This window comes from Esox lucius, chromosome 8 (assembly GCF_011004845.1).
Source record: "Esox lucius isolate fEsoLuc1 chromosome 8, fEsoLuc1.pri, whole genome shotgun sequence".
In the NCBI taxonomy this organism is placed as follows: domain Eukaryota; kingdom Metazoa; phylum Chordata; class Actinopteri; order Esociformes; family Esocidae; genus Esox; species Esox lucius.
Window position 1 is genome coordinate 12,617,114 of NC_047576.1, and position 23,250 is coordinate 12,640,363.

General features: G+C 47.4%; 1 protein-coding gene across 3 annotated transcripts; it reads right to left on the minus strand.

The window, feature by feature from the left end:
• Nucleotides 1-10,073: 10,073 nt before the first annotated feature.
• zbtb7a (zinc finger and BTB domain containing 7a) lies at nucleotides 10,074-23,094 on the minus strand. 3 transcript variants are annotated; one of them, XM_013135015.4, is made up of 4 exons: nucleotides 23,042-23,094; nucleotides 14,563-15,108; nucleotides 12,490-13,382; nucleotides 10,074-10,570 (listed from the first exon to the last, which is right to left on the minus strand). In XM_013135015.4, exons 1-4 carry the CDS (start codon nucleotides 23,051-23,053, stop codon nucleotides 10,147-10,149), a joined length of 1,875 nt encoding a protein of 624 aa, XP_012990469.1. In that variant the 5' UTR covers nucleotides 23,054-23,094; the 3' UTR covers nucleotides 10,074-10,146. The 3 variants fall into 3 exon arrangements, with proteins under 3 accessions (XP_012990469.1, XP_012990468.1, XP_034149840.1); XM_013135014.4 differs by lacking the exon at nucleotides 23,042-23,094 and adding an exon at nucleotides 21,008-21,226; XM_034293949.1 differs by lacking the exon at nucleotides 23,042-23,094 and adding an exon at nucleotides 17,358-17,777.
• Nucleotides 23,095-23,250: the final 156 nt, after the last annotated feature.

A 23,250-nucleotide genomic window follows, 5' to 3' on the forward strand; every position in this document is an offset into this window, starting at 1 on the left:
TGAGCTGCAGCACGGTGGCCAAGACCATACAGTGGTTTAACAGGACAGGTTCCACTCAGAACAGGCCTCACCATGGTCGACCAAAGAAGTTGAGTGCATGTGCTCAGCATGATATCCAGAGGTTGTCTTTGGGAAATAGATATATGAGTGCTGCCAGCATTGCAGCAGAGGTTGAAGGGGAGGGGGGTCAGCCTGTCAGTGCTCAGACCATACGCCGCACACTGCATCAAATTGGTCTGCATGGCTGTGGTCCCAGAAGGAAGCCTCTTCTAAAGATGATGCACAAGAATGCCTGCAAATAGTTTGCTGAAAACAAGCAGACTGAGGACATCAATCAATCAATCAAATGTATTTATAAAGCCCTTTTTACAACGGCAGTTGTCACAAAATGTTTTTACAAAAACACCCGGCCTTAAACCCTAAGGAGCAAACAACAGTAATGTTGAATTTCTGGATTACTGGAACCATGTCCTGTGGTCTGATGAGACCAAGATAAACTTATTTGGTTCAGATGGTGTCAAGCGTGTGTGGCGGTAGCCAGGTGAAGAGTACAAAGACAAGTGTGTCTTGCCTACAGTCAAGCATGGTGGTGGGAGTGTCATGGTCTGGGGCTGCATGAGTGCTGCCGGCACTGGGGAGATACAGTTCATTGAGGGAACCATGAATGCCAACATTTAATGTGACATACTGAAGCAGAGCATGATGCCCCTCCCTTCGGAGACTGGGATGCAGGGCAGTATTCCAACATTATAATGACCCCAAACACACCTCCAAGACGACCACTGCCTTGCTAAAGAAGCTGAGGGTAAAGGTGATGGACTGGTCAAGCAGACCTAAACTCTATTGAGCATCTGTGGGGCATCCTCAAACGGAAGGTGGAGGAGCGCATGGTCTCTTACATCCACCAGCTCTGTGACGTCATCATGGAGGAGTGGAAGAGGACTCTAGTGGCAATCTGTGAAGCTCTGGTGAACTCCATGCCCAAGAGGGTTAAGGCAGTGCTGGAAAATAATGGTGGTCACACAAAATATTGACACTTTGCGCCCAATTTGGACATTTTCACTTTTGTTGCCAGCGGTTTAGACATTAATGGCTATGTGTTGTGTTATTTTGAGGGACAGCCAATTTACACTGTTATACAAGCTGTACACTCACTACTTTACATTGTAACAAAGTGTCATTTCTTCAGTGTTTTCACATGAAAAGATTTAAACAAATATTTATAAAAATGTGAGGGGTGTACTCACTTTTATGAGATACACACACACATATATATATATATATGTATATATATATAGAGAGAGAGAGAGAGAGAGAGAGAGAGAGAGAGAGAGAGAGAATACATATATTTAGAGAATACATATATATATTTAGAGAATACGCAACCTGCACTGTGGGCTCAGTCTGCTTAACGGTCATTAGCGGGGTATTAAATGCGTGTGGTGGGAGGGGGCGCCTGAGCAGGGCCTGGGGACTGGGGCAAGAGGAGCAGAGCGGTTAGGGTGGGGTTAATGAGCTGTCACGTGACCCCGCTCACCCCACAGGACAGCCTGAGGGAATCAGACACGGACAGATACAAGCACACACTTAAACACACGAACACACACGAAAACACAGGACAAACAGCAAGTCTGTATAAGTGGACACAGCCTTAGAACACCTGCTTAAATTCATGTCAAAAAAGGGTCAGTGTAAGAACGTGTCATAAACATAATAATGGTGTGTTTATGTATTTGCTCAAGTGGGTAAAAATACGGTAAAATATTTGAATGTTCTGCATGGCTGTGCCTGCTTCCGCTGTGGCTGATCAAGCAGAATGAAACGCAGCAAATTTGTATGTGCGGTACAGGGATCCAGTTTCAGTACTTGGATGCCATTATATAAATTATGCTGCCATCTTGTGGCAGTACTGATGCTCTGACTCAGTACTGAACACGAAAAGTTGTTTATGTGGGTGTAATTAATATGTATACTAAAACAGATTAAATACCTATGTAATTCATTAATTATTCAAAATTTACAAAAAGGTTGGATGATTCTGTATTTGTCAGTAGGATGACATGAAATTGAAGCATTGTAATTAAATATGTATATATGATAAAGGGAAAAATATTCTTAACTATATTCCTTCTGTGCTATTCTTAGAAATTTGATGACAAATTACCCTTAAAGAAGAAACATGATTTAACCAGAAATTTCAAGTTTGGAGCACAACTTTTGATTACATGATTTCACATCTGCAGTTATATGTTTTCATCACATGCTTTATGTATAGAGCATGACATACATGGGGAACCTTAATTAACCCCTAAGCCCTACACCCATATGCACTTGTGGATACCTAAGGGGGTTTGACAGATGAAAGCAGTCTAGTAATAGCTCCACCTGGTCCTCTTACAAGCTAGACATAAGATCCACCATATTAGTTAAACCAGTCAACCACTCTTAGATCTCCATAGGTTGTAGGGCTCCAGCCATCACATAATAGTAAGCATGCGTCTGATCTGCCCCCGGGTATGCCCTTGGTTAATCTCTGAAACGCGTACGTCAAATCTCGCGTAATTTTGTCAGGCCTTCTCATCCGGCACGACGTAGTCTACGTGAAGATTCCGGACCATGCAGTAGCCTAACAGTTTATATGGCAGATATCTAGCTGATCGTACATCGCTACATACAAGCCTACCACGTATAAACATTATATTCCGAAGTCTCGGCGACTTCTTGTTAATGTGAACGTACTCCCCTAACGACATATTCCCTGCGGCTTTTGATTATGTGATCAAATGAAAATGTGTTTTGGGAACAATAAACAGATTAATGTAAAATTCCTTGGATTCTTCGTCAAGTTTTTTTTACACTTGGAAAGCCTAGCGTAGTTTATTTGGTTTGAGTGTGTGGGCATACCAGAAAAGAAACACGTTTGCTTACATTTGACATGAGAATAGCCAGAGACTTACATTTGCTACATTCTTAGTTGTAAACAAACATGAGCATGGACACACAAGTTGCAACCATTGTTTCATTTTTAATAGAAAGATCTTATTTTCTTTTAAACCAGGACGCCAGACATTTTTGGATATATTAAAAAAAGTAAAACAGAACAAAAACTGAAACAAATGGAATTATATGGTTTAGACGGTGTGGATTTAGTGGTCTCATATACAATTTATTTTCATAGCCAAAAGTGCAAATTCTCCAAAACCACTCATCCCCCGCATAGCTTTCAACAGACATTGACAATGTTAAGGAAAATGACGTTCATGAAGAGGACAGGGTTTTTAGCATCCACGCCTGAGACCAGGACTTCTCCACCGCCCCGTAATGTGCCCCAGAGCTTCAAACGAGTAAGAATGATTACTGTGATTTTTATTTAGTTAGAAATCAGATGATGAATAGTCCCTCCATTCTTTCACACTTCGCCATGTCTGCCTATCCTACGAAAATGTTTTGTTTAACCTTGGATTTGACAGAAACATCTGTCAATATCAATATTCTTGATACATAGTAAAAACCCCAAACGTGAATTTGGCATGACAACTTGAATGTATTTTTATTTAATATTGCTTAGAATGATTTGAGGCCAGATCCACCAATTAACTTTAGCCACAAAGGTGAACTATTATTGGGCAAAGACACTGCATACATGAATGAACCAGGATTAATCTGTGCCTACTACAACTGTAAGTGAAGTGTGAGGGAAACAAACTGCTTAAAATCTACATCTTCCAAGTACTGCATGTTTGACAAAGTAGTACAACTCAGTCTTTTCAGAAAGCTTCTCAACTGTTATGGAAGTTTCTGTGTAACTCCCAATGATGTTCTGTGACTTGTTTTCCCAAAGGGTTTTGAGTCTGTATGTGGTGATGGGGAGGCCTTGCCTGTACCCTCCACTCAGAGTAGATCTCTATTAGTTGAAACTGTTTGGATGTGGATGTATGGCATAGTGGGGCGGCGCGCTTGAATGGACTTCAACCCAATTATCAAATATTCAAGTTTTCATTTTCATGTAGTTTTTGCATTTAAATAATCATCCATAATGAGATAACAAAAATTTACAACAATAAACAACAATAATAAACAATAGTAATAACCCAAAAATAAACAGCACACAATATTCTGGATGGCCTTTCGCAAAGTGCTTTGATACAATCGCAGAAGCTGAGACAGTCAGGCAGCTGGACATTCAAGCCAGTAGAGGCCCAGCCCACCGCCTGCCTGCCTGTCTGTCTGTCTGTCTGTCAGACAGGGGTGGTAGGAGGGGGGTCTGACAGAATGAAACACTCGGCTGTAAAATGCTGACTGTTCTTCACCCTCCACCCACCCCCCCAAGACTCAAAAGTGGGAATTACTGTATGAAGTTATGGAATGTATTGGTTGGTGACTTCAAACTACAAATCTCTCTCTCTCTCTCCTTCTGTCCCAGCTTCCTCCACTGAGGGTCTGTGATCTCAAATCAAAGACCAGTCAGTAAGATGTGGACATCGGGGTTTGGAGACCCCCCCCCCCCCCCCCCACTCACCCCGATACTTTTGGACGTATTACAACCTGATGCACACAGACCTCACAACGCTCCCAAAGATAAGCCATTGAATCAACTTTTAGGTTAACTAATAGGGGCAGTCACAGTCACATGGCAATAGGGAACAAACCGTTTCCTCGCTTTGCATTCTGGGAACCATTTTGTTAAACATTGGTACAATCTGACAATTGTACATGGAAGGCAAAGAAAGGGATGTGACTCTGGGTCAAACCACAAACTGAACAGAAACAGAAACTGGAACATAATGCATTGCAGTGTTATTTTCCACCTGAGAAGCACATCAACAGAAAAGTATAATTAACATTTCCCTGTAATTTTCCCAATGCCAGTTCTGTGAGTCCCCTACGTTTTCCACCTTTGTTCTACATCATATAATTCCCAGTGAAACACCACATTATGGGGCAATATGAACCATTGCACAGCGCATCTTTCCTGAGCTAGCCTCTTCTGTGACATTGCTACTGAACAATTTGGTCGTGACCCTGCCACTTTGTGCACCCTCCTTTACCCCACTGACGTAGCAAGAGATTCCCTACTGCAAACTGGCCGAACAACCAGCCAAAAGCCTCTCCGATTGGCTCCACGGACGGCTGTGCCAAAGTCACGCTGTGCATTGTGCCATATGTCACCCCTCAGCTTGTGGTGCTTCACCAGACATTCGGGTGTGCAGCACCAATAAGAGACCATGTCCTCTTCCACAGTTGCCCACTTCGGTTTCATGATTATTACAGTTGTCATTGTTATCTAATATTTTGTGTCATTTCTAATGCTTTCACACACCATGTGTCTTAAATAAGGAAAGAATTTGAGAAACACCAGAGATAATTGTATATTTTCAGGAATTGTGAGACACCTTCTCAGTGTAGCGTGTCAGAGTAACAGCTTTCTGGGGCTTAGGCTCTCACCAGGAGTGGGACACTGGACCACAAGGTAGCATGGAGCTGCACCACAACATCAGCCAGTAGAACACCCTCTCATGTAGGTCTACCTCTCCATACATTTACCAGTTAATTCAAGTCATAGTAGGTTGGCCAAACACTACAGTGGGAAGTGGATTGACAGTGTGGCTCAGTAGAGATCCGATCGGTGGCGTACAGTGCATTTCCAATCGCAATGTTAGTATGGAACCATTTTCAGCCACATTCCTCATCATCCACGTGTTAACTTTAAGTATAGGAACGTTCGTGGAAGAGACAGAGGTTCTTCCATTTTAAGGCACGTTCTTGCCATGTCTTATGTCCACCTGGTGAGTCAATTGGAGCCCTAGTCCCAGACTGCTACCGGACCCATTAAACAAAGCTTAGTCCTCAGACAAGGCCGCAGAGTCCCAGAGAACACTTACCCCGAAATACAACCTACCTCCCAGAGGTGGCTTGAGGAAATATATAGGGCCTGAATGTTTATAACATTTCAAGCATGGAGTAGAGTTTCAGATTCGCTGTAGTTATAACAGTTTAGTCTCCCGTTTATGCTATCTCAAAACATACAAAGCACCTTCAGGTTTTGATATATACATCCAACATGAGATAGCTTAAATGTGCAATGACTCATCAGTCTTTTTCTGCTTTGGTTAGGTTAATTATTGTTGGCATACTTCTTAGAAGAACTTCTACATTAACACATCTGTTGGTTAGGGGAGTGGATGGACTGTCTGTGTTGGACAGTTGAGTGTTTGACACCCTGTGCTCACGGAAACTCAAGGGCCTTGCTGAGGTCCCATGCCCTCAATCCCTTAGCAGGACAAGGACATGACTTTAGTGCAAACTCTTGCTGTCTCAGCTAAAGCACTATTTCCAGTGCTATCAGGTTTTTATATCCCACACCCCACCCAAAACACCCCTTTACCCCAACCTCATAAAATACCCTCCCTAAACCACAACCCACACGCTGACCCCCACCCGCACACAAACAGTCATGACATTAGTTAGAAAATACAGTTATGCTGTAGCGACAATAACATAAAAACAAAGAAAGGAAGCTATTCCGTCCACACCATTGACTTCAACGTCTGTGTAAGTAAGAGAGAATGTAAAACTGAAGTCTGAATGATTTCACACAATTTGCTGCATACTTATCAGGGGGAGGGCTTTGTTGGTGTGTGGCCTAGTCAGAGGTCGTCTCACTCTGGATCTGGGATTACTTTCATACTTATATTATATACAAGACATGAAGAGCAACTTAGGGAGAACTCTATAAGAGTGTCCTATGCGCAATCTGGGGGAACTTTGGCTTAGCCAATATTAAAGAAATAAAATAGAAATACCACTTGAAATAAAAACATTAAGGCCCAAGAACATTACCAGTTTTATCTGCTAGATATGCTTGGGAGGAGTAACTTAAAACCCTAACAAATCACCTGACTATGGCTTTCATCAGACCTATGCATACACGTCCATACACTGAGCTTCTGGCTGTCAGGCTACAGATACACCCTTCTTATCTAAAATATCCTGGTCTTTTTTTTTTTTTTTTTTTTAACTAGATGTCCTCACTACCAGACTAGTGATTAGAATCATCTAAGAGGAGTCAAACTGTGCAATATCGAATCCTAGGGAAATGAAGATCAACAGAATACAAAGTAGTGGAAAGGTACGGAAAAGACGATCAAGTGTGTATGTGATTATTTTAAGTTAGAACCTGCTCCAAGCTGTGGCTATCGGTGTATGACTGAATTGCTTTGTGGTTGGACTTGGTCTGACTATGTTCTCTTCCCTGTGATAATATGTGGAGCTATGAGAGAGGAGCTGGTGAACAGATGGGTGGAGATAGAGTTTGTTTATCCAGGCTTGCCCTGAGACCCTCCAGCCATGCGCACAAGCGCGCGCGCGCGCACGCGCACGCACGCACACACGCACACACACGCACACACGCACACACACACACACACACACACACACACACACACACACACACACACACACACACACACACACACACACACACACACACACACACACACACACACACACACACACACACACACACACACACACACACACACACACGCCCCATCCTCTCCACCCATCCCCTGCTCTGCTTTAAGACATGAATATAGACTCCACTAGATCTTGTTTTACCAAACCTAACTTCAAATGCAATCAGTCACATGGGGTATTTTGTATTTTTCAAGGTCACAAAACCCAACACGTTCATTTCTGAACCCGTCTGACTCCTCTTAAGAGACCTGAAACACGCATACATCTCTTTCATTTTTTGGCTGCTTGTCGTCAAAAACTGAACAAAACCAGACAGCAAGCCTAACAGCACCACGTGCGATGGGGGAATTAAGCTCCTCTGTCTTATTTTGTTACAAAGTACCCGTTTCTTTGACAAAAGTGCCCATCTCAGTAACAAAGTGCATTCAGAACCTGTTTCTTTCCCGCTAAGGTGCAAAAGACTGATACTAAAAACGCAGCGTTGCAGCCGTGGCAGGGAAATTCGACCGTAAGACACCGGCGCTGCACACACTGCTTTACCCCAAAACCAGTGTAAAAGTATGGGGGGCGGGTGGGGGGGGGGGGGCAGTGAGTGGACAAAGACTCACTGAAAGATCAACATGTCCAGATGTATGTGAGACAGTGGCCGAACACACGTCATAGGTCTGTGAAGCAATACCCCAAAAGCTCTGGTGGCTGCCTTTGTGTATTTCTTGCCAACTTTAGTGGCTGCAGGGCTTTCAGTGCGTTGGCAGTTAAGGAAGCGTGTTTGAACGTGCCCACAACTGGAAGAGCTGCTGACACTCCCAGCCCAAGTCTGTGAGTCACACTATACGCTGATGTGGACAGATAAAAGACCCTGGCTGCCACACACACACACACACACATATATACACACAGACACACACACACACACACACACACACACCTAAGCCCAGCAGCAGTTCAGTCGGCCACAACCAGACCTCTTCTAAGCACAGCTCCACAATTCCCTGAACTCCGCAGGCGTCTTATGGGGCACTGGGGAACTAAAGTGTTAAGAGAGAAAAGGCCTGATCTGAGCCAGTTCTGCCTCGAAAAGTGGCTGTGCCGGGGAGATTATATTTTGGAATGAAACAGACATTGTGAAATCCCCTCCCCCACCACCCAGATGCAGCTGGGTGCTTATTTGGCCTCCCAACTTGGACAGGTATTTATTGCTCTTTTCATCAGTCAGGTCGACCTATGGTTTCGTGGTCCCTATTGGAATAACAACTACTATACACCTTTTCTACGCCACCTCCATTAAATAAACTTCTCTCTGTTGGATATCTTTAGTAAAGCTGTGCAAATTTATTTAAAGGAGCTCATCTCTCCTCTATCTCGGGTCTATCCCTGCTTTTACTCTTTCAACCTGCTGTTGGTTAGCCAGTGCCCCTCTCCTTCTCACACCAGAGCAGGTCCTGTCAGAACTGCACAAAGTTAAACACGTTATCTCTCTTCATTCTTTCGGCAGGAACTCTAAATATCTCCATCAAGTGTTAAGTTTAGGACCAATGGGTTACTCAATTAAATATATTCTAACATTCATACAGTTTCTTTTCTCTTTCACCCACAAGCTTCACTCTGTGAGAAATCTGACGTCAAGCCGAAGGAAATCCCAATATACCTCAGCATTAAAAAGGACCAATATCATCACCACCTAATGTATATACATGTATACAAATGTAAAGTGTCAAGTACCCAAAGCAGTCAACTCAAAAAGGAACAAACAAAGACAATACCGACAAAAAAATTAAGACAAATCAAAAAGGAAATAGAAATGCTGAAATAGCAGGGTTGTGAGGGGTCCTGTAAGAGTTACCGATGTGGTCAAGCCAACTGGCAACATGACGATGGTAGTGCTTCAGAAACAAAGAACCTCCTCCCTCGAGTTCCCTGCCCCTGCAATGGAAGAGCCCCAAAACATGGATTCAACTTGACATGAAGATGAACCATGGATTTTTCTAATATTTTATAGAGTAAGTAACACTTAAATCAAACCCTTGTCTGATTATTTCTGGAGCATTAATTAAAAAAAAGTATGCTGCATCAGAAGTGTAGTTGAGTTAATCTTGCATATATTGCCATATTGTGACAATACCGTTTCTATGGTCCATGTGCATTTTAGAACTGCAAAACAATACAAAACGGATTGGTTGCTTCCCATCTGAATAAGAGCTCAGACTCAGTTCACCCGTGCAGCAACCAGCAGGTGTGGGACACCTCATAGTTGAAGCCTCTCAAGTCAAAACCAATAGAAACGATTTGAACTGCATAGTTGTTCAGGGTTTTCTGTGGTTTTGTTATGCACAATGCTAAAGCACTTTTGCCAAAAGTACAAAAACCCTGATCAGACAGAAATGACCCAGAAAGGAAACATCATGGGTGTGTGATTTGAAGCGTTATTTGCTCTTTAACAAAACACTGACTCGTGCTTATGTGTCTATTCTGTTTCCTAAAGCAAAGGGATAAAATAAACATAAAAGATTAAATTTGTGACACCCTGATTTGGTTTAAAGAGGAATAGTTAGTTGTGTTTTTGTTTGTTTGCCTTAGCATGTTTTTTTTTTTCTCTCTCAGGTTTCGGCGGGAGACCCTTCTGACTCCAGGGGCCCAGTCTGACTACGGGGCCCGGCGTCCCTCCATGTCTCAGGGCCCCGGCACCCCTGCCCTCTCCGCCTGCTGGAGCTGAGGACTGTGTGCATGGGATCTGGAGGCCTCCTCCGGCGTCGCAGTCGAAGCCGCCTCCATCCGCCGCCTCCCCCTGCCGCTCCGAGGGCCGGGTTCCGCCAGCTCCACGGCGGCCTCCAGGAACCCGGGATCCCGCACCCGAGGCTTTCGGCCCCGGCGGGAGGGGATACCGTTGCACCCGTCCTTCTTGAGGTGGCGGTGCAGGTGGTCTGAGCGCACAAAAGTCTTAAAGCAGCTGGAGCACTGGTAGGGGCGCAGGCCTGTGTGGACGCGCATGTGGTTCTTCAGGTCGTAGTTGTGGGCGAACGCAGCGCCACACTGCGCGCACAGGTAAGGCTTCTCTCCCGTATGCTTCCGCATGTGGACCTTGAGCTTGTCCTGCCTGCCGAGGGAAAACACAGAGGCTCAGTCAAAGAATACAGAGGGGAATTTACTGGTACAGTAGGACTGTGAATCTGTGAAAGTACATTTCAATATCAAGCTATTAAAACACTACTTAATCAGTCTTGCATGGATTTCCATGATAATTTCTGTTTAGTGTATGCCTGTAAAAAAAAAAACTATGATGTTTTAGTTTACACTGATGGAAAAATTATGACTTTCCACTACTTTGACTTTACACTACTATGTGTTACTTTACACATTTTCTATTTTAAGGAATTTGTAATCATAGAAATAGATGCTCTTATTCCGAGTGCATGAATATTTCTCTATTTTCTTCTATGGACTGGACTATGGAGGCTGTTTGTCTCCGTGTGTTTATCTCCTTCACTTTAACACCTGATGGAGTCATTCCAGGGGTAGCCAGGTCACATGAGGATAGGCCATAAACATGACATCTTTATCCACACTGCCTCTCAAAGCACACAAAGACTGGGAGCTAAAGGTTCAATGCGGTTAAGCTCAGGTGAAATCTGTCCCTGGTGCAGCTACCTTCAAAGACTAGGACCTATAATGCTGAAGAGTAGAAAATCAGATAAATGAAACGCAAATGTCATTGATTTTTGTCTTTGTCAGTCTGGGTGTCCGTCAGTCTGGGTGTCCGTCAGTCTGGGTGTCCGTCAGTCTGGGTGTCCGTCAGTCTGGGTGTCCGTCAGTCTGGGTGTCCAGTGGCGGTATTATCGGTCCAATGCCTCTCGGCCAGTCTGATGTCTCTTTGTCTGTCATCCATACCTTCCAAATCTCAGGACTTCAGACTACTGAGCCAGAAGCCACGTAGGGCCACTAATTCTGCCAATGCTTAAATGCACCAACAAAAAAAAAGTTACTCTTACACCTGCACAGTCAAAAGAGATTCATACACAAGTAACACACGGAACAGTATGGTTACTACAGTGACATACCACAGTGGAACCGTAAAGCCACAGTAAATGAAGACAAAGACGCTCCCTTCCCACACAGGAACACCTCCCCCTGCCCACACACTGACACAGGGTGAATTATTTAGAGGACAGGAGTGATTTATTACAGGACTAGAGCGGCACACTCTTAACCCTGATCAAACAGGATTAAGATTACAATACCCCCTTTCCCACTGCCCGGCCGACAGGCTGCATTTAGACACAGGCACATTTAGATCAGCCTGCCTACACACAGGGTCCTGGGTATTTCCATGTGCATCTATTTCCAATGCAAGTCCCTTGATTAATTCATTAAGGGGACGGCTTCATGGAAAAGACAGTGTTCTTGAATACGGGGAAACCAGTCAGACAGTGCCGGGGTTGTGCTGCGTGGCCTGCAGCCGGCGGGTCTGAGCAGGGGCTGGGGACTGGAAGAGAGGGTGGAGAGTCTACTCTGCCACGGGCAATAATCAGGAAAACCAGGGATCACAAGTTCAAATTACTACACTGGCACAGATAGGGCCCAACCGGTGGTAATCCCCCTGCCTTTACCCAGAACAGGAACGTTTATAGCAGCCTCCAACTAGATAACGTGTCCCAACCCTCTTTTATAACCCCCCCCCTTAACATTCCAGGACTTTGCCATGAGCCCAATCTCCATAAAACATGTTTATGATACCCCCATCCACTAGATTATATTTTCAACGGGTAATCTCTGATTAACAGTTTCCTGAAAGGTCTTGGCCAAAAGTTCCACATCATCAAACACTGAGAGGACATCTTGGAGAGCTTTTCTTTAACGCGCTTTCAAGAATGTTTCTCACTTGGTTTTAAGGACAACGACATGCGAGTGAGTGGACAGCGAGCAAACATTCGGATACGGCCGAGTGCAGTCGTTTCTCCTCCAACCTGACCTCGACTCGATGTGACATGGGCGGGCAGTGTACTTGTGGTGGCTCACCTGGTGAAGCGGACTTTGCAGATGGCGCACTCGTAGGGCTTCTCTCCGGTGTGCGTGCGAATGTGGCGGGGTAGCTTGCCCGCCCCCTGGATGACCTTGGCGCAGATGGGGCACTTCTGGAAGGCTTTGGAGCGCATCTTCCTCTCGCCGCCGACCCCCACTTCTCTCTCTTCTCCTACTCTTCCTCCCCTCTCCCCTGCCCCCCTCTCTTGGCCGGAGCCTCCCCGTGACGCCCAGAGTGGCAGCAGTCCCTCTGACATGGCGGAGGTGGCGGGGTCCTCGTGGTGCGTGCTGTTAAAGTAATTCAAGTAAAACTCCACGTCTGGGTCCTCCCCTTCCCCCGGCTCCTCTCCGGCTTCGGCCCGCTCCTTCTGCCTCTCGATGGAGTCCATCATCTGCTGCAGGAGGGCGCTGGCCGAGCCACCCTTCCCGTCCCGCCCGCCCTCTTCGTCCCCCTCGTCCTCCGGGTCCCGTTTAGGCTCAAAGGGGAGGTAGAAGTGTCCGTTCTGGGCCGGGGCGTAGAACGGGGCGACCGGCCCCCCTCCGTTCCCCCTGGCCCAGGATAGCATTCCCCTGCCACTCTCCGAGTGCTCCGCCTCCCCCTCATCCTCGTCCTCCTCGTCCTCGTCCTCTGGGTCCACCGTGGGGGCATGTGCCAGGGAGCGAGCCAGGGAAGCGTAGTACTCAGTAGGGCCACCAGGGGCACCGTTGCTGTGGGCCCCGTTGCCGTGGTTAAAGTGCAGGTGTGAGGGCATGTCCCTGAGCTCTGGCGTGCTGCAGCTGCTACTCCACTGGGCCCCCCTCTGGAAGGACTCGAGATACTCCCTGGCCCGCAGACCATTCCCCTTCCCCTCCTCCTCGTCGTCGTCGTCCTCCTCTCGCTCACTGCCCGCCTACGAGGAAACAGAGACAAACATGCATGACCCCGAATATGACTGGGTTGATTCCGTTCCACACGCTTCACAGAACGTCGGCATTACAGCCTGGCTGTGCTTTGACTATGGAAAACGTCTGCTTGACCACGCCGTCCTGAGACTCCGCAACTTGTCTTGGCTCAGCATGACTCAGTGTGAAAAGATCACATTGTTGTTTTGTAAGACTAATAAAGAGTTGGATGTAAGTGTGCTGACTATGTGAAGGCTAGACAAAGGACTGACGACTGAGAGTTGGTTTCTTGGCGTAACGTGATGACAGAGCTTGTGTGTTACGTGGTCTTGTGGTACAGTTGGAAGGCGATCCAGAACTAGCCTTACGACACAACACTTTTAACTAATCAAAACAAGAGCGCTTTGACCGCACTTCCACGTAGGTCATCACAAATATCTGCATTTTAACTTCTAAAACCTGTATTTTACTAGTTGTTACATACAGTTTTAGACCTACAGTATGAATGCATTAAAGGTACCCATGGATTCTTCTAGAATATGAGCTAATGAGTTTGTTGTACAGAAGGTGATCCCAAAACAACAACAGAAAGCAAACAGCTATTTCACAAAATGTTTCATAGACAAAGTAAATTAGGAAACAAAAACATACACTAAAGAATAATATGACTGCAACTAAGATTATCTAATTTATCATTTGCTAAGATTTTTTTTTTTCAGAAATGTTCCACATGCACAATAATTTCTTTCCAGTTATTTATGGACATAACAGGTGACACAAAGCTAAACTGCATGGTCCTTATACATCTGGGCCAAAAACAAGGCCACTAAAAATGGGCAGTTTTGTCACACAACACAATGACCAAGATGTTTCAAGTTCTTGGGGAGCGTGCAGTTGGCATGCTGACTGCAGGAATCGCCATGAATTTACGAGTGGTTAAGTTAACACAGTGCCATCCCTCAGCATTTCACATAAATAGGGGCGAGAGATTGCTTTGTTATTTGTTTCCATATTCAACAATGCTGCTCCCCGGTTTACGTCGGATTTGATAAAATGGCTTGCTAAGTGACAGTATTTGAATCCATGCTCAACACACAGACAGACTCTCTATGAAAGGCCACGTGGTGGAAAGAAACACGACAAGACTGTTGACGGTGTTGGTTAGCCTCGTCATGACGACCAGCTTACCGGCGGGGAGAGCACTTTGGTTTCCAGCAGGTGAGTGCAGACTTCCTGGACGGGCGGGATCTCCAGGAGGCGGGCGGCGGCCAGAATCCCGCCGACGGTACTGTGGCTGACGGTCAGCGTGGCCGTGTAGGCAAAGTCCAGCAGGGCCCCCAGGGCATCGGCAGCCACAAAGTCAATAGAGTAGATGTTCTGCTGGTCGGCAGTGGGCCCCGAAGTGAACAGCTTGTGGAAGTAGGAGCTGCAGGAGGCCAAGACCGAACGGTGGGCAGGGTACTCCCTCTCTTGGGTGACCAGGAGCACGTCGCACAGCAGGCCACTGAGGCGCTGCTTGTTGAGGCCTCCCAGGATGTCGGCGCTGTGCTCGGGGAAGGGGATTCCCACGGGGCCCTCCTCCGCTGCCTCCCCTCCTCCCCCAGCCCCTGTACCCCTGAGCCGCCGCCCTCCCCTCCCGCCGGCTCCTGACGACATCTTCCACCAGCTTGCCGCCGAGCCGCCAATCACAGCCGCCGCCCGCGTGTCCGTCCTGCCGTCTGTCCGTCTGCCTGTCTGGAAGAGAGGAGGAGGAGCGTCAGTTGTCAGTCTTTGAGACGTACAGACGTCCAACTGGGACTGGGTAGGTATTACACAAACACCCCGGTAACGGCCCACATGGTAGGCTAGTCTGTCGTTTCTTTGTGATTCTTCCGCGAACCCAGATCTAAGAGAGGCGCCGAGGCTAGGGGGTTATTATTAAAGTGATGTGAGGCAGTCATTTCTGCTGGCTGACGGTGCTGTGTTGGAGGGAAATGCTGCTCGCAAATATCCCCAATAATGTAGCCAGTAACAAATAACGACGGGTTTGATAGCTGATACTGTCAATCTAATTACTATTAAATGGCATTAGTGTTCTTACTGGTCAGTGGAGCTGAATAACCCAAGCTTTGCAGAAGTGTTTGATTTCTCTGTCAATACCCAATGGCAACAGTCCTCCCCAGTGCCAGGCCCTGAAGCCCATTAAAGAACGTGGAGGTGAGCCATCTTGTACCATCACCACCGAAGAACACACAGATGCCATTCATTTCACCGGCTAGCAGCCGTTGGCTGACTTAGTGTTCACAGACCAGTCCGATAGGAAACAGTATAGCTATGGCATACATCCTTTCTGGACCACAGCTTCCATACATAGTGTTGAATTAGCTGTCATCTGTTGTATCTGGGATGCTAGATGTGTTGGTTCACTGCTGAACCAATTGCCCTGAGAGAGAGAGAGAGAGAGAGAGAGAGAGAGAGTGAAGGGCAGTTTGAGGGAGAGCAGGGAGGATCATAGTACATGATGGGAGGAGTAGGGTGTGCGTCTCTCTTTGTCAGTTCGGAGAGGGCGGGGATGGGGGGGCTGCTAGTCACAGACCCCATGGAAAAAAAACACTGGAGGAGGAAGAGGAGGACATGCACAAGCTGCAAGGGAACAGTATTAAAAAGGGAGGTTGTCAATCCGGTCTGAGCCGGTTACCCCACCCTGTGCTGTGTGCCAAGTTTCAGGAAAGGCTGTCCCCTCACTCACGTGTGGGGGGGAGATTAAAATGATCGACTGCAGCCTGCCCACGAGGGGGAGGGGTCTCGGCCACGCAAGCCCTCAGTGATTTGTCCATTTACACACACACACACACACGCACACAGGCACACACGCACACAGGCACTTGCTCACATGGACGCATGCAAAAGCCACCCCCCTCCATCTGCCAGGGAGACCCAGCAGGGGGTGAGTCCAGGCAGATTATTCTCTAGAAGAGCAACACACTCAGATGACATTCCTACACACCGAGCCTCCTGGTATGTATACTAGACCTGCTCAACCTGGCTGCCTCTCCCGCGCTCCCTCCCACAACCCACAATGCAACTCCTCCCTCCACACCTAGGGATCTGGCAGGGTGACAGCACTAACCACCGGTCATACTTCAGCAAACGCTGGCTGATAAGTCAACTTTTGGGCGGTGCTGCGAACCCAACTGCACTCTGCTGTTAACCCCAGACCTTCAGTACTGTTGACAGGTGTGGAAATACTTAACCTGTCAATCACGTGACCTCATGTGTCTGACATAAAAACACAATTGTCTGATGGTAAACCTTAAAACAAAACAAGCTGGCACACGCCAAAATGCCTGTCCTACCGGATCCACAGTGTAGAGCACCATGGATCATTTATTCATGACACACTTTTATCACTTTCATTTTGGCTCCAACTCGGTTAGCCCGGTCTCTTTCTCCATTCAAACTAGACCATTCTGACGGACACCTGGTCACACCACACCAGCACTACAAACTCCCATTGTTTTCTGATCAAACGGCCTTGTCTGACATGGCACGGGCACATTTTATTATCCTCCACCTCTCATTTGAATATACTGAGGGAGGGGAGCGAGGGCAGCGAGGGCAGCGAGGGCAGCAAGAGCAGCGAGAGAGAAAGAGAGACAGAAAGTCAGTTAGGGCAACCACACGGCTAACAGTCTTTGTCCTTCACAGGTTGAAAATAGATCCTGGGCGAGCCCAGAGACTCAAGCAGAGTCAACCTGCTCTAATGGATGCTACGGGGCTGGCCCCTGGTGAACACGTTATCCACACGCCTGACCCTGGGACACACAGCTCTGACCAAGGCTGAGGAAGCTGAGAAGAGTTCCAGTCAGCTTCCTTGGCCCCCCATATAGCCCAGCCACCTCCATGCGATGCACCTGGTCCTGGGGAAAGAAAGAGAACAGACCCGGGCCAGGGACAACTCACAACCAGCCCGTAAGAAAGAGAAAGAAAGAGTGCAAACAAACCTGATCCTGACACCTCCTCGTGGCTCGAAACATTCCTCATCACTTATTCATGGGCTCTGGGTGACAAAGGCCGTAGCACCACCGTGTCCCCAGCGTCTCAGCTCCCAGGGCTGCCACTGACCCGGCGCTGCCCGCCTGTTATACCAGGGCCCATTCCATATGCGGAGGGTGCTACTTTGCAAGTCAAACCACTGCTTCCTGCCGCAGACCCCACCCCCAACCTCACCGCCACTCAAGCCTAACGCCACAGCGCGTGCGGCAAACAGTGAGAGCAGCTATCCAGATTAGATTTCAGGGGATGATCCAATGCAAGACTCCCTGGGCTGAACGTCCACTTTGTTTCAGTTTTTATCCAAACTCGTCATCCATGTGGCTTTTCTTTAACACCGTGTGATCCAAGGGCTTCTCTTGTAGACGGCTCTCTTCAGACAAATACACCCGTGTATTCTACTGGCAGTAATAAAATCTTTTATAAACTGGGTGCTGCGTTTTACTAGAAATATAACCTTAGGTCAAATGGGACTTGTATAATAGGATCTCCAGTCATTGGCTGACACATAGCATTCATTCCTGGAGTATTACAACGATCAGGATGAGTGTCACACAAGCTATCAGTTTATTGACTCGGATGCTTTCTAAGAGCGGTAAACACCCTAACTATGCAGTTGAAAGGAGCAACACAGAGACCCGAAAAACAAGCATCCTTATCAGAACAAGCACCACAAGTGTGTAGGGGATCGGTGGCATATCAGAGAACAACTCCACCTAGAGCGGAAGGGCCACAACAGAGCAGCCTAACAACAAGAAGCGCAGGGTGGGTTATATAGATAGCAAAGTTCAAGCAAGTTGTCGTTCCCTGGCTCACTGTCACAGGCTTAGCCCAGCCCCCCTGGTGATTAGTGATTGGAGCATAGGCTGCCCAGAGAAAGGAAATCACTGGACCGGGGTCAACAGGGTTCAAGGTCAAGTCACAGAGGATATTACAGGATAATCAGAAATGCTATGGGGAGGGGGGGTGGGGGGGGGGGGGGGCAGGGGCTGGCAAGTTCCAAGAAGAACAGGATTCTGACTGAGGCTGAGACTGCCCGGCCTAGTGTGACTGTGAGTCATTACAGCCAGGCCGCTCGGATAGGAAACCCGATTGGCTGTATTGGGAGCAAGCAGGAAGAGGGCGAGCAACTGATAAAACTGAAGTTGCGGGGCTGAGCTGCGCCGCTTGACAGCTGCCAAAAATCAGACACAATGCTCCTGGCTGAAAGGTAGTGGGCGAGGTGATCTTGAACAAACTCAGCCTTAATATTAACACCCGGAATACTGGAAATTGGATGTGCCACTAAACTAGGGACTGTGAGTAAAAAACGCTTAACAGCAGGTGTTAGACATCCTTACATATAAAGCACCGGTATCGGGTATTGGCAGTAAATGTTTAGTGAAACAGGAAGTGGGAGATTTATAGGGTCGGTCTATCATTTCCTTTAAGGTACCATTAACTCAGACAAAAAGAGCTAGCTGGAGAGCCACTGTTGGGAATCACTAGCTACCAAATGGCTCCTCTGTACCATCCCCCTCCTCGTAGTAAAGTAAACCAAAGTGAAGGCTCCACTTGGCTCGTCTTGCCTCCCTCCTCCTGCCTGACCTAGCTGGTCCAGAAACAGCCCTCCACATCTGGCAGCGGTGTTCCAGACGGAGACACAAGCTCTTCTGCTGCTAGGGGTTTCACTCCGTAACTGCACGCTACTGCCAGTCAGGGAGTAGTAGAACCAAACTCACACGTGGCACTAAAAACAACAGAACCCCTAAAAGGCTGTTAGCTACGCACAGTTCACTGGTCAGGCATGAGTAGCCTCTTCCCCTTAGCCCTGCGCCATTCTGTGCATGCCGCCATGCATTGTGGGCAGAGGACTTCCTGTGTCTGTGACAGGCATGTAACAGAACCCGCTCTGTTATCAGATGACCATCTCTCTCTCTCTCTCTCTCTCTCTCTCTCTCTCTGTCTCTCTGATACTGTGCCCCCGCCGGTCGGCCAGGCCGACCACATCGCCCACTTCCCCTTCAGTCTGCTCTGATGATCACAGGAGAGGTTGGCTAACTTCCTTCTATCCCTGTGCAGTGGCAGCGTTCAGCATGGGACCTCTCAGACAATCGTTGAAACAACCACAACTGGAAACGTGTGCTACCGTGGAAACAACACACCCCATGTCCGACTAAACCATGTAAAAAGTGAAGTCATATGCGCGACCTAACAGCCCAGTGTAACCCCCGGGCTGCCTCTCGTCCCTAATTTGATCAGGTTGTGTGAGCCGCTTCATAAGGCAGCAGGGCTAGAACGGCCCCCATCACACCCTGTGGACTCCACAACAACACGACACAGAGCTCCGTCTGTGCCTGCTTGGGCCAGGACCACTGGGACATGGAGCTGCTGACAAAGGGAGTTCAGCCTTAATAAGGGGTCAGCTTTTAGATTTTTTTTTGTACCACCCAAAAGCAACATTACCCCCAAAACACTCCCAAAGCTAGGGAGGTGTAATAGAAAGAAACCTGTCTCGTGTCGCTGTGGACCTGCTAGTTTGGGGCAAAATGGTGCACAACATACAGGAATATCATCTGTAACATGCTCACCACCAAATTGATGGGTGGTGTCTAGGGCCTACCCACAGGCACTGAAGTCCCCTGCAATTCCCCTGGATGCTATTGTGGGTAACTTGGAGTGTCCCAACTTAACCTCTGTGGAATTTACTCAGGCTGAAAGAGAGAAGCCTTTTGCAATATGTACTCAGCAGTGGCATAAGTCATTTAAGCACATCAAAACGTACGAACATGTGACAGAATTAATCATATTTAAAATAGCCGCTGAAAGCTAACCAAACACTTCCCAGTCTGGGCATCCTCTTCTCTCTCACTGTGCCCGCACACTTCAAAACAAGTCCAACAAGTATGGGTTACAGAACATGGATTCGTGAATTAGAAGGAAAAAAGGTTACGCTTCCTGCTACGCCTTTCGAAAACCACCAACGGACAAGCAGAGACTGTGGGCTAAATGATGTTGTGTTACAGATAACAATGCCAAGGGGGCTAGTTCAGGTGAGATGGGTTAGGAGAATAACTAAAATGGAGGGTGTGGGCAGCCTGGGAGAAGAACTGAAAGTGAATAAACAAATACAGCCGTTCCCGGGGGCAGTGGGCACATTTTCCAGTTGTTCAAGGTTCCATGTGCTACTCTGTGTTATGGCGGCTCGTTCACTATAATTCACTAATGAGGTGAAATCGTCCACAAGAGGTGTCACATTTTCATCCTTCCCATCACAGGTGTGGAAACACAGAGCATCCTAGTCTTCAACATTAACAGTATTAAAACCGTTGACATTATACACAATCCCGCTACTGCAGACAATTAACAACAATCCTCATTTCAAACAATCAGTGGAAGTAAAGGGTTAACAGTGTAAACAGTTTCTCTAAACAAGATGTGATCTACCAGCTCCGAGAACTGTCCTATTTTACCATCTCTTCTTTTATTTGGAATTAATTCAGGAACTCTGAACTCCACCAAGCCCCTTCTATTGCTCACTCTTCCTCACACATATCCTGGTCTCTCCCCCTCCTCGTTTTCTCTCCTTAGTGTCAGGGGAGTGTGCAGTTTGAGCTCTTACCAGCTGGGCAGAAGTGTGTGTCCTGTCCCCAGGCCCTGTCCAGCTCCCCTGCCTGCCTGCTCTCCTGTCTCCGTGTCTGGGCAGGGCCCTGCCTGCTGCCTCAGTACTAGAGCTTTTGCAGACAGGAAACTTCAGAGTGGCCCTAGTCATACAGACAAGCCCTTGCCTGATCCCACACAAGCAGACACCTACCAGCCCCCTCTATTTTCAGCCCACTGCCCTGGCATCTCTTCCTCTTCCATGATTGGCTTGACAGTCAGTCACTCACCACACCTCCTTGCTGGGATAGGCTGGCGGCTGTTCCCTTTCCTGTATGGCCAAGGGCAAGGCACTCTGGGATATGGAGTCCATAAATGCTATTTGACCTGCTACTCAGCCCATGAGGCGAACTACGAGTCCCAGGTTTCTGCCCCTTGCCACCCCCACTTCTCCTAGCCTGTTCCAACGTAAGCACTCAGGGCTGAATTATACACTACAGTATGTTGCTAGCAGAATGCCAGGTATTAAAAGTACAGACCAGCCATCAAACAGGGCCGTGCTGCATACGAAAAAATTATCTCAAGCAAAACTGTCACAGCTACTGCCAAACACCAGGGCTGACACAACCACTCAGTCTACGTTCTAAACATACTTCAAGACTCCTGACCTAATTACTCATATTCTGATAAAATCCAAACCAGCAGGAAAGAATGATAAACACAGAAAAATATATGTAACACACATTGCTTGTAACTTTTTCTTCCAAGCAGTCATGCTGTGAATGACACCTGAACCTGAAAAGTTATTGTAATTCGCTTGTCATGGTACCTTGTCCTATAGAATTGTTTGGTTCCTCCTTCCTCTTGTTCAGAACCCCCCCCATCCCCCCCTCCCCTAAATGCTCCCACCTGCCTGAAAAGTTAACGCCTCAAACACACCAAATAAAACTTTATCATAGCAACCCCAAAAGGTAAGAGCAGGAATCAGATAAGTAGTTTAGCAGAAATGAAAACACAACCATAACTACTGACTGCGTCCCCCCCCCCCCCCACCCACTCCACCCCCCCTTCTGTCCCCCTCCCTCATTACATTCTCCTCTCCTACTATGCCCACTCCCTCCGGTCGACAGGCCCTGGGCAGACAGCGGGGGGTAACCAGGGGGTGCCTTTAGCTCACCTGTAATGGCCGTGGTGCTGCTTGTTGTGGGTTAGCTCAGCCCTCCTCTCCTCCTCTCTGGAGCTCTCTAACTGTCGTGCTGCTCAAAGCCCCGTATGCGCTAACCAAGCAGCAGCAGATCAACTCAATTCCCTTCCTGGTTTCTGGAGGGCAAAGAGGTCCCTCCCTTTCTCTTGCTCTCTCTCCCTCTCTTAAAGAAACAGCATTCCCCTCGATGTTTCTCTTTCACTCCTCTCTGGGGAGCAGAGTAAAAGAGATATTTGCCTGCGATCAAGAGTGGACGGCATATCAGTCACATAATTAAATAGCACATAAACAAGCACTTGACTTAATCCTCTCGCTTTTGAAAACAGATGCCAGGACAGTTGTAAAAAGCATCCAAATTAATTGGCCATGATCTGATTATAGTTGTTAGTCTTGGTCTTCTCTCGTCTACTGTATTTCTCTCTCTCCCTCACTCTCTCTCTGTGAGACAGGTCGCACCCACCCATCCCACAGCCTGAGGTCATAGTGTCCCATCCCAAAAACAAGCCTTGGCACATTCCAGGACACAGGGGCTGCCAGCAACCCCCCAGACAGTCGCTTTCTCCCTACAGCACCTTGGTCTCTGCGTTTTTCACACTTTATGTAGTACCTGTACCATTTACAGGTGAGACTACCAAAGTCATAACCAGCCCACACAACAATTAGTATTTACGTGACAAGTAGTACACAAGTCAAGACCAATGGTCATCTGTAAACCAACAACTTCTCCATTGTCAAATCTACACACCTGGACAGTAACAGCTGCAGTAGTTCGTCTCCATCTTCCAAACTGTTTTTAACAGATTTACAAGCTGAGCACGAACACACAGTGTTGTATAAAATGAAATGGCTCACCTTATGTAACATGCTAAAACGGCTACTAACCACGTCAGGTGTCTCTCGGGTCGGCCAGGAATCTGGGGCAGCCCACCGTGTGGCATGGTTTGACACTGTTGGGTTGTGGTGAGAACATGGCATGCTCAGACAGCATGGGGAGGCAATGACACACACCCAGCCTAGAGGGCAGTGTCAGCACTGCAGCAGGTAGTAGTTACCACTCAAAA